The sequence below is a fragment of the Patiria miniata genome, unplaced genomic scaffold (genome assembly GCF_015706575.1).
Source record: "Patiria miniata isolate m_02_andy unplaced genomic scaffold, ASM1570657v1 HiC_scaffold_14, whole genome shotgun sequence".
Taxonomy (NCBI): Eukaryota; Metazoa; Echinodermata; class Asteroidea; order Valvatida; family Asterinidae; genus Patiria; species Patiria miniata.
The window spans coordinates 13,895,656-13,907,674 of NW_024037052.1; the positions used below are offsets into that span (position 1 = coordinate 13,895,656).

The window sequence follows — 12,019 nt, forward strand, 5'->3', positions numbered from 1 at the left end:
ATCGATGAAAGGAATTTGTGTGATAGAAGTGTTAAAATAACCTGGGAAACCTATAGTATCCTGTCAATTCCTTAAGGTGTATTTTCACTGATTTGTAATTGGTATATGTAATTAATGTTTCGCATGTAAATTCAATATCCTTGATTGATGGCTACAACAAAACTGCAGATATTAATTCACCAGGTAAGATTGGAATTGCAGAGTTAGCTTCGGTGGAAAAACTGTGCCTGGAACAAGACAAGCACCCCACCAGAAGCGAATTCAGCCCCTCCCTCTTTTTCCTGACTGTATAGATGCTTGTAAAACCTCACTCAAGACAATGCAATTACAGTAAAAATAGTCCAAGAGCGCACATATTCAATTAAATATGGTTATTCACCGTTTTAGTGGCACAGTGCACAATGGACCAGCTTTAGCCCTGATATTGGCGTTTAATTCGGGATAATCTCATACTTTGAACTTTGGGCCAAGTTGAAACTTTAGAAAGTCTGATTCAAACGTGACATCCAGTCACTTAGTCGGTCAGGTTAAAAAAAAATTACATGTATTACATAGGCTGGCCTCTTCTCGGAGTTAACCCCACCCTCAAACGTTTCTGTCTGTTCTATTTTTAAGCACAATAACATCAGCATGTTTGAAGCCTGGTATGATTTTTTTCGATGAAAACTGACATGATGGACAGTGTCTCAAATTGTAAAATCCATAACAATCTAAATCGACTAATGCAAAACAGTTGACAGTAATTCCTCAGTATGATTAGGGGGTACTAGCTCCATTCGGAGCTAGGTTGCTTACAGCAACTGGTACAATATTAATATCCTTGGTATAATTTGCCTGTAAATTGGTTGGTGTGACAGCACCATAATGAACAAAAGACGCAAGTTCACGATTTTTCCCACAAGTTTCGTAGTTTAATGTTAACGTTTACAAAAATAATCAACGTATACCCAGACGCAAAGTGGTTGGTTGCCGTGAATACAGTTTTTGTTTAGAAGTGGTGGCTGTCACTGTGGAGTTATAATTAATTTGCGGTGTATTCAATGTTTTTACATTATGTAAACGCTATTAGTTTGTTCAATTTTATTTCTGATTTGCATTGTTATTTTGTAAGTATTTTTTTAATGTAACTTTTGAAACAACATGCAGATTTTAGTTCGCCACGTAAGATTTGAATTGCAGATTTAGCTTGAGTGAATAACGGTGTCTGGAACAGCACCGGCACCCCTTCATCAGCGAATTAAGCCCCGCCCATTTCTTCCTCAGGCTGAATCTGCCACTGTGTGTGTTTGACTGTATGATGGGTTGTATTCATTCGCTCATATGTTAATAAATGATAACGACGCAACAAAACTGGTCCCAGAAAACTCAAAATTACATTCAACCCATTCAGAACGTTTGTTGAGCCTTTTCATGTATATGTGGCCTATAGTTAGCTTGAGTAACTCCAGCTTAACAAGCTCATCAGGAATTCACATGTAACGCTGGAGACAGAAGTGAGATCGTAAGAGACCCTTAAAAAACGGCCTCCACGAAATGGTCCTTTGCCCCTCTATCCAAACCCAGTTTCCATTAAACATACCTCATAACATGCACTCAGTCATTCACGATGCTAATGGTCGACGTCAAAAAGAACAAAAGTTACTAAAATATGAAAAATAATGATGATTTCGGTGGCTCTGCTTCAGAAAAATCGTCCAGTGCTGCACTGTCATGGCCGGCTGTGGCGTGGTTATTGCGTGCTTGAGCCGATCAGCCAATCAGATTAATCCTTGATTATTCATGCTGAGTAGGACATCCAACAGCCGTCGGGTCATGGCCAATGGACGTACTGTGTATATGCAGAATGTACTCAGTACTGACCCGATGGCTGTTGGATGTCCTGTTGGAAAACCTGGAGAGCCCGGAGACAACCCTCGTTGCACAGGAGAGAACCAACGCACAACTCTACTCACGTTATGGCATGTATGGTCCGCGGCTGGGATTCGAACCAGGGCCACAGTGGTGAGAGGCGAGCGCATTACGCACAAGCCACAAGTGTCACCACTCACTGCTACGTCAATGAAAGGCGCAGGCGCGTTGCTCTTGCAAAGGCACTACTGCACTAAAAAACTGCAGGTTTGTGCCCATTTTGTTTGCACACACAAAGTAGCAGTACACGCACATCAGGGTGCAGACCAGTAAATCGGTCCGAAATTGCCTGCGCCGGCCAAATCACGATTTGCATGCCCTCAAAATCTTCGGTATTTGAGCATGCTGTGGGCCATGAACTTGAGGGTTTTTAAAAAATATGGGTGGAAGCCGTGCACAGGACTGGGAGCTTGCAGTTCTGTGTAATTTTGATGTAATTTGGACCCTAAAAGCGCTCTATTTTGCAATGGAGTGTAGGCATCGTTTTTCAAAATGGCGATGGGCTTCAGGACTATTTTTAGGGGTGATCATCTTCAGATGGAAATTTCTCCTCAAAGTCATCAGTTGACCCCCCGAAAATTGAAAAGAAAATGAAAGATGATGAAATAAGCTTTAATTTGATGTGTGTCTCGAGCACCTTGGAGAGTTGTGAGTATTTTTCCCGAATTTTTGAGGTGGGAGCATTTACCATTGGGGTCTATGGAAGTTTATTTACTGGTCTGCTACCATCATGGGCACTCATTGGGCTCTGATGGATTAGTTGCACAGCGCCCTCTACAAGGCTTAAGATAGGAGTCCATCGTGATATGAATCTGCGCAGCAACTGTAGACTCCAATGTTTCACTCTTTTCGAGTTCTCGAGAAAATCGAAATCGACCATGTGCAATTGCTTTTCCAGACCGAAAACGGTCTTTGAAATTACACTACACTTTTTGAAACGGACAAATTACCTTTATACACGTAAGATTATTTTCGTGCCAAACATGATCTCTCGGTTATGGTAGTCCACAATACACGCAGACACTCACAGAAGCGCATTCCTAAATCGGTGTACGTAGATGATAATAGAATTGTGGTGGTAATCGGGTGAAAATTGAACGTGAAATAGAAAACCAAGATGCCTTTGCACGGTTATCATTTTTGTCTGAAAAAAATTGACCAAATATGTATAAAAAAATGTAAACATATTTATCACTTGTTCCAATGAGCCATTTAGGAGTGCACGTATATAATGGCCTGCTCAGGCCAAAACTACTTAATCTGAAACACATCAGCTTTAGGTGAGTAAATCTTTACGCATTACGAATTGAAAACAAGAATGCATCGCCGGTTAGGAGACATAGGGACGATAATTCATGATATGAAAGGTCGTAGGCCAAAATGATATTCGTTTGTTCCCATCTCCCAAGTTAATTGTTTTCTCAAGTTTACTTTGAAAAATACCGAAATTCTACAATGAATGTTTTTTTGTGGTCTTTACGGTTAAAACTCGCTCTACCTAAAATGACAGACGCCAGAAAGGCATCCCAATGTTGAAATGCACATATATGCAGGCCACGCGAGGGTCCCGGAAGCTCGCCGGGTGAAATTTTGCTTTCGGGCTCTATTTAAAGGAAATATACAACATTTGCAAACATCGAAAAATAAAACCACCAAGTTTTTAAGAAATACCTTAATAGGATGTTGGTAAATGAGAGTCTAAAGTTTCCTGTAAAATTATGGCACCTGGTGTCAAGTCATTTTCAAGAAAATGGTATTTTGTATACATTTCCAACGGTGATCGGCCGACCACCGTTGGAAAAACCTAACTATATTTCAACTACTGCTCCAAATTTACCTTTTTTCAGTCCAAATTTTGTTTGGTATTGGTTACATGTTCATGAACGGGTGCAGGCCAGCTAGACTGGTTCCCTTACCTTACAATTTTCTGGCAACTATAAATTGATGCATTTCATCTTTAGTGGAGTCTGGGAACCAGACTACTTGAACAATTTTGTTTTTCTTGGTTTTCCAGCATTTTCGACCATAAGACTTCAAACATTGTCATTGTAACAATATTTGATATATTATACTAACCCCTCAAATACTCCATTTCTGAAAATTACAGCAAAGGCCAATGATGTACATTCCCTTTAAAGAAAACTGGAGGTTGATATACAGTCCAGAAGGTTTATGTACTGGAATGCCTTTACTTTATTAGCCAGGATGTCTGCTCCGTGAAGGCTGATTTGTACACTGGCTCGACGTGGCAATGAACAAGTACATTTTGTAACAAAAGGATCTACTTTAATCCCAAGTACAATGTCTGACAAAAACTCAGTGGCACATTTCAATAGTAAACAGTTTGCAGTTAATTTGAAGAGCATTAATTTTTTTTTAATATTATACTTATATCCAATAACATATGTTTATGCATAGTAAAATCGATCAATCTTTTAAAAGTAATAGCTGTCAAGCCAAACTGTGAATGTGATCAGTATACAAAGTTAATTAAGATTCGAAAGATAAGCTCGAATTGTACGTGTTCCTTTTGCAAAAAGAAACACGCATTATAAAAGACTCGTTTGACCTCTAACATCCGTAATGGACTCGAAACATGTTATAGTCCTCACTGAACCCCCATCGGATAAGAATATCTGTGTAAATAGTTATTTTCTTTAAGGCGAATTATTGCAGTGATCGTATCACAAATTATGACGCTGTTATGGTTCATGCGATGAATTTTGCGTAGGAACACATTTTGTGCAACTTTCTACTCCTCTTAAATGTATGAAAACTAGTTGACATCCCTTTAGGTTAATTTGATTGAAAGTGCACTTCATTAAACATTGAACATTTTTCATGTTTTTTCGGACAACTGAGGGCGCTGTTGCTGTGATGTCTAGCAACTTTTTGTGCTGAAATAGCTGTAACATTAATGTTTTTGCCTGGAATGACATCACAGTATGCTCATAAATATGGAAATTTGCATTGGCATAAAAACCAAAAAGGTACCAAAATACTCTGTCCAATAGCAAAACAAAAATTTAAAATTAGGTTAAATTGGACACAAAGGTAAATGTTCGAGGACAGCATTACAAAAAGTACATTACATGGACACTTTAAGTCATTCCAGGGCCCAAGACAAAATAACAAAGAAGCTGCTAGAATGTATACGTATTAATTTCACTTAAAATCACTTTAGGCACAGAAAGTAGATTTCCAACATGTCCTTCTTTCGGTCACTTTTCTTCAGCTGGCTGAGTAAATAGTCCCTTAGGCCTACAAAATTAACCCCTTTCGCCGAATCAGCTGTAAAATACATTACAACAGTTACAAAAAGACACACGTCTATTACCATCTTCTTCGTTATATACATCAATTGGATTACTCCAGCAAATTAGTTTGTTTAACATAAACAGAAATTCATAGTAGAGTGTATTGGTGAATGGGACCAATCCCTTCAGGCAACTTATCTAACAATACAATTGATAGACATTTCTTAGAGGGCTTGACCATACAGAACTATTAATCAAAATGTTGAATTTATATGAGCACTGCAAGGAATGTGCTTAATACAAACGGTCTATTTTCTGCTAAGCAAACCCCTAATTTCCGCCATGTCGCCACGGATAGAGGCGTAATTGATGGGATTGTCCGGTTGCTCGTTCTCTTTATTAGCTGCTTGAGGGCGCTGAAGATCCAAATCAGCGTAGACAAGCCCCTCCACGTTCTTAAGCTTTGGGTCGTCCAACGGTTCAGCCTCGGTCACCTCCGACCCGACCGGATCTGGTCGAGATTTATCCCGCTTGTCTGGCACGGCGTAAGGTGAGTGACTGTTGGAGACTCTCTTCTCTTGGCTGTGACTACGTGGCAGGTTAGCGTAGCCTGAGCTATTGGCGTAGGTAGGCGATGCAGAGACATCAGATCGAGCCTTCTCCCGCCTAGCCTCGTCTGGGCTGGCGTACAGATGTGACTGCGCATGCGCCGTGTCATCCAATGACCAGCTCCTGTCTAGCTGGCCATTGTGGCAGTTGGTGTCTTGTGGTAGCTCTTCGTACGTTGGAGACGCCTGTACCACCGACATACCAACCCTCTCGTGGCCTGGTGAGTTTTGGAACCGAGCCCCTACAAACTGTGGCTTGTGTCTGTTCCTGGCTATGTACAGCCCAAGGACGGCGATTAGTACCAATAAAAGTATCACCCCGAGAACGCCCCCAACGATGATGCCGGTACTAGTGCCAGCTCCACCGGAACTGATGTCGGTTCGTCCCTTGCTAGCTGTAGTTGTTGGTTCACCTTTTGTGGTTGTTTCCATGGCGACAACGATGAGCAAACTTTCACTGCTGCTCTCTGGCCCCAATGAGTTGATTGCAATGCACCTTACCATGGTGTTGTTGAAGTTAGACACTGTCACGCCCGAAATCTGCAAGTCTTGTCCATTAGCACTCAGCCGATATGTTTCTCCCTGCGACGGCAAAGTGTTCATATTGACCTTTACCTCCGAGTCGTTGTCTCTGCGCAAGCGCCATCTGTATTCCTCAGCTGCTGGGATGGACTCGGATTCGCACCTGAATAACGCTACCTCTCCTTCAGATACGGTCAGTGAAGGAATGGGGAAGATGGAGACAATTGTGGGTACCTGTAGCGGGGTTATGGCGCACCGGGGTCCTTTGTCCAGATCGTGGCCAGCTACGCAGGTAAACTCCTTGTTGTTATCTCTCTCGGTAATCTGAAGATTCACGGTGGAGTACTTTCCCGGATTGGTTGGACCCGTCGGCTCTGGTGGGACTATTTGACCGGACTTGGACTCGAACCAAGTCAGTGGACTTGGCGGATCCTTCGATGAGAGTTGGCATCTTAGTTCAACAGTCATCCCAACAGAGGGCGCTCTGGGAAGAATTTCACACGAAGGAGGGTTCCTTGGTAGTGTGTTAACTGTTAAAAGGCCAGTGTCTGAATAGTAGTAAAAAGGCCCACCGTAATATATGTAACAATAGTAGTCGCCACTATCTTCGGGGCGTACGTCTTGAATTTCGAGAGTGTAAAGTCCATCATATTTCGTAACTGTCATTCGATCAATGTAAACAGTAACTGAGATACAGTTTGTGAGGTATTCCTCCGAAGCAGTTTGAGTATTCCTCATCCAGTAGTAAAAATAATTAGGGCACGAAGATTGAGCATCATAGCGGCTTGACTCTTCGCAGGTCAAAGTAACATTGTCTCCTTCATTCACTGTCACACTCTCAGGGTTTCTTACGAATTCGGCTTCGATTGCCGTGCATAAGGCGACCAAGATAACCACAGACAACATGGTTAATCCAGTACCAAGTTCACCGACACGTCGATGCATGTTGGTGGTTTGAAATCTTGGAGTGTTCATGCAGTCGACAATCAGGCTCAAAATTGCAGGCCCTTGGTTGTTTCCATCTAAATTTCACTGTGCTTTCCAGAGTAAATTTAGTCGGATGTTAGTTCGCTGGGGCAAGGTGTGAAACAACCAGTGTCCATTGGCATGGAGGCTAGTTACATCCGCCCGGCAGTTGACTTTGAACACTCCCCACATTACGCATTACTTTCGTAAGAACGTCACCAACGGCTCCAGGCTTGTTAGAGTAATCCTGAGTTCATGAGCACGCAGAAGGCGGCGAGAGATGTCTTTCCAGTATTCAGTATGGCAATACCACCAACGATCTAATCATCACTACAGGTTCCTGTAGTATGTACAGTGAAGCAGTTCTATCTGCGTAAGCCCAGTGGTGTACTAGTACTATTTATGGGACATATTTCCCGGCTGATACCATTTCCGGGATGTATTGTACTCCACCACAATGGCACGATTGCACTGACACAAAGGAAACAGTTTTAATGGTATCGGGGAAGTAAGGTCACTGTTTGGTTATACTACTATTGAGTCCTTTATTGTAAACGAGTATTGTACTGTTTTCAAGGGCATATTTATTGTGGTTTGGTGGTTGATGATATACATGGACTTGAACCGTTTTAAATTTTCCAGAAATTGTGGAATTAGTATGGTGTAAAAAAATGTGGACTTCATGAAAAAACTTGTCACTCGATCATTTTCCCCAGCTTTTTGTGAAGGCAAAAGGTCGACGCGGTCCATCAACCACCGTGTAAACATCGCAATTTGTCAGTGAGCGTGAACAACGTCAACGTGTCATGGCTGGAAATATTAGCTGGGGGGAAAAGAGTGTATGCAGTGCATGTTATAGGAAAATGTAGAAGTAATGAACTGGTAAATATTTGTCGGCAATTCTGTCACTGTAAAAGTAGTTTTTTTAAAATATGATAGATCTACATTGGCTATGTACCTTCCGTAATCTTACACTTCTTGTTAAAGGCAGTGTAATTGCCAGCTTGATTTGAAATGGCCGGATATACCATTCGATTCCCGTCTGATGTACAGTCTTCCGTCGATTGTGATGATAGTTCAGCTGATGATTCAAGAATGGATAAATTCTGTGTAAATTAAATGTGGAAGCAGCCTAAGGGACATTTTTATTCCCCGACGTAAAGCGGGTATGCTGTATGATGTCAACTGATAAATCCATTTAAAAACATATCTGAATTTTTTCTACGATTGTTTAAATGTTGTTTTGGTGTATCTAAGTTTCGGGATCACGTGACCTCACAAACTGTGACAATATTTTGAAGCTCTGGCAGGAGCTTCTATACATGCCACTTGGTGGTCGGTCTGTCTGTCCTGAAAATTGACCAAAAGTATGGTGTTCCATATGTGCCATCGGCGTCGCATTTTTTGGAGGTCGGTCTGTCTGTTCCGAAAATTGACCAAAAGTATGGTGTTCCATGTGTGCCATCGGCGTCGCATTTTTGCTAGTCGGTCTGTCTGGTACGAAAATTGACGAAATGTATGGTGTTCAATAGGTGCCATGGCATCGCATTTTCGGCGTCGCATTTTTTCAGCTCTGGCATGGATCAATTTGATCGAGATCATGCACGAATTTCATGCAAGACTTGTTGCAACACGGCCAGAGCTTATTGGGCACTCGCATTAATTTTGGACTGTAGCCTAAGATCTTCCTCGAACAAGGTGGACGCCTTTTGTGTAGTGGTTGGTCGGTATCCAGAAGGGGAAATGTCCCCAAAAGGTGGACGGGAGCACTGGCAGGAGCTTGGTGGTCGGTCGGTGGGTCGGTCTTATGGTCTGTCTGTCCTTAAAATTTACTAAAAGTATAGTATTCCATATGTGCCATCGGCGTCGCATTTTTCCCCAGAGCTTATTGTGCACTCGCACTTGTTTTCAAGGCATCTGCTCATCCCCAGCGTCCTTTGACCTCTCCTTTATTTATTTCCTTGAGTTCTCATCATACACACGGTTATCACTTCCGCGTGCGCACGACCCATGCGCACCGAATGTGCGTGCAATGATGGAGTTGATCTACCCACAGTGCTTTGCGACACCTGCGTTTCACTCATAACATTTTGTGAAAATTAGCTGCCTTCAGCGCCATTGTAATAGGGCTGGGGTTAAAGGGACACTTGTGACTGGAGTGCGCCATAACTGGGCTCTACAATCACGTTATTGCAGAGATGATATTGCGCCTATCAAATGTTCCCCCCCCCCCCCCAGCTGTCCAGGTCTGATTTGGGGGTTTGGTCACGTTTTTCTTGACCCAGGGTGAGTATTTTGGTCACTCAAAAAGATTGTTACCATTGGTCAACTACATGGAAAGGCAATCACTACTCTAAATCCCCCTAAATAAATAGAAGGGTGCATTTGTACACTTTTAGTTAATATAGTGTGCCTGATTGTAGGATTTTATCGGCGCTCCCCATTGAAAATATGGCACGAGCCCGCCCTCCCCCCAAATTGATTTTCGGAGGCCTAAGTGTCCGGAGAAAATAACCAGTCTACGTTTCAGCGCGCCTCGACCCTGAAAAAAAAAACTGGATCCACCCTGCCAGCCCCCCAAAAGTATTGGCTCTAGACCCGCTTGCGTTAGAGCCTGTTTTTTTTTATCAAGTTCCCTTGTTGTTGCGCCTTTTTCTGTTCACAAAAGTTGCTTCAAACGCGTGTGCGCCGGAATTGCAATTTGTGAATCTGGACCTAGCATGGCGCTAGATTCACTCAGTGGATTTTGACTAATGTGCTGATTTGTGGGCGCCAGTCTTTATGTAGACAGTGTCGCTCAAAATACGACGGTTTATTCTGGAGATACGTGTATGGAATGCCAAAAATATTAAAAATTAATAAGTAAAAACAAAAGTTTCGCGTTGCATGTATGTAGTAAACAAACAGGGTTTTCAAATCGTTAAGGATCATTCTCCGTAAATGTGAAACATTACGTTGTGTTATGTGACCAAGACCTTTGGAATGTGGCTACTGATCAGTATGAAATACTAAATTATGGCAATCTAAGAAAAACAAAGCACCTTCAAAATTTCCAGCGGATCATAAGCGCGGAGGGCCTGGGAACTGACTCAATCTGCGATTGCACTAACAAGTCGCTGGCCTTCTATGCCTATACACATTGATTCCAAAGTGTGGCCGTGGAGGGCGCATTTGCATGCCTTGCAAAGAAGGATGCCTAATCTACCCCCTTTCCGTCTGGGCATTTCTAAGGACACTTTATGACCTTTATCTCCATGCATTATTCCCGCAAGGTATTTGGGTGTCTGCAGAAATAACGTGACTCTAGATCACCCGCAAAAACAAATCCAGACTTTTTTGTAAAATGTACTGACATCGGGTGCCGCCGTTTCCGGCCCAAAGTCCCATTGAGGTCGTTTGCTATAGCCTCGTACCGGTACGTCATGCATGAAACAGCACAATTTGTAATATCCGCTACTCGCTAGCTTGGAAAGACGATTTCCCGAGAACATACACCATATTCACTACACTATCATGGTACATGCAAAGGCTTGCTCATTGCTGTTAATGAGTCAGGCAGACAGGCTAGCTATCTCTGCTTGGGTGATTAATGGTAGCGGCATGGGACCTAGTTAGGTTTGTCTGGCTTTTGTTTCAATTGTTCTCCACTTAAGTTAACTTTAGGTTCTTTATAGTTTGAAAAAAAATACATTTCTGTGAAGTACAGTTTAAAAAGCTGAGGCTGAAAAGAAGACATAACTACATTTTGTTATCGTTGCATGTGAATTGAGTTTGAGGGTAATGAGAGCAGTAGAGTAGAGGGTTGAGCGGATCTGAAATTTGCACTAAATGAGAGTTATGATGGCGCTGGCAATGCGTCCTCGTGACTCACGATTGTCAATATTTTGTATTTGCAAAGCTGGACAAAATTGTGCCCTCGACGTTGCAACTTATATATCACAGCAGCTGGACACAAAATTGTGCCCTCAATGTTGCAACTTATCCCATAGCTGGACACAAAATTGTGCCATCGGCGTTGCAACTTATATATCCCATAGCAGCTGGACACAAAATTGTGCCCTCAATGTTGCAACTTATCCCATAGCTGGACACAAAATTGTGCCATCGGCGTTGTAACTTATCCCATAGCTCCATTCATTCACGGTGCATGGCCAGTTATCGCACCATTTAGGGGTTCTAAAAACGGAACTACTTGGGTGGTCCGACTGATGGATGGTAGGACGGGTAATGCACACAGGACATTCGCATTATATCTTCATCCATTATACACTTCTACAGATAAATATGGTACCAGCGTGAAAATAAGCCGACCAACAGGAAATAAGCTAAACTGTATGGTTTCCTGACTCCAATCATGCTCAAACTTGCAAATTCACAGGTCATAGTCGGGTCATTGTTATTGTGTTTATACACAATAGGTGGATACAAGTTTTAACAAAGACCCCGACTTCAGCTAGAGAAAAGAAAAAGAAAATTTTCGAAACATTAATCAAAAGAAATCAACAAAGCAAAGAACTTATCAATGCTCTAGACTTTTGAAATGGCAAAAATAATCCGAATTGCAAATGTTTTTCGCTGACTTTAAGCTACAATTCCGCTTCTGATACGTGTTTCTTTTTTCCACACGGAGGCTGTACAGGGAATGGAGATATATTACTGACACAAACCAAACAATTCCACCTACTCTCCCCCCCCCCCCATTATTTAAAAAGGAATTCCTTAATGTTTCGAACAAAGTTCGGAAAACTTCTGATATAC

General features: G+C 42.1%; 1 protein-coding gene across 1 annotated transcript; it reads right to left on the reverse strand.

Annotated features, from left to right (window-relative positions):
* Positions 1-4,886: 4,886 nt before the first annotated feature.
* Positions 4,887-7,699, reverse strand: LOC119722170. The gene has a single exon (XM_038192216.1). The coding sequence runs from the start codon at positions 7,268-7,270 to the stop codon at positions 5,474-5,476; it is 1,797 nt and encodes a 598-aa protein (XP_038048144.1). The 5' UTR covers positions 7,271-7,699; the 3' UTR covers positions 4,887-5,473.
* Between the last annotated feature and the right edge of the window lie 4,320 nt (positions 7,700-12,019).

Bases quoted from the DNA above. Each gene is read 5' to 3' on its own strand.
- LOC119722170 (XM_038192216.1), bottom strand. From the start codon at position 7,270: ATGAACACTCCAAGATTTCAAACCACCAACATGCATCGACGTGTCGGT.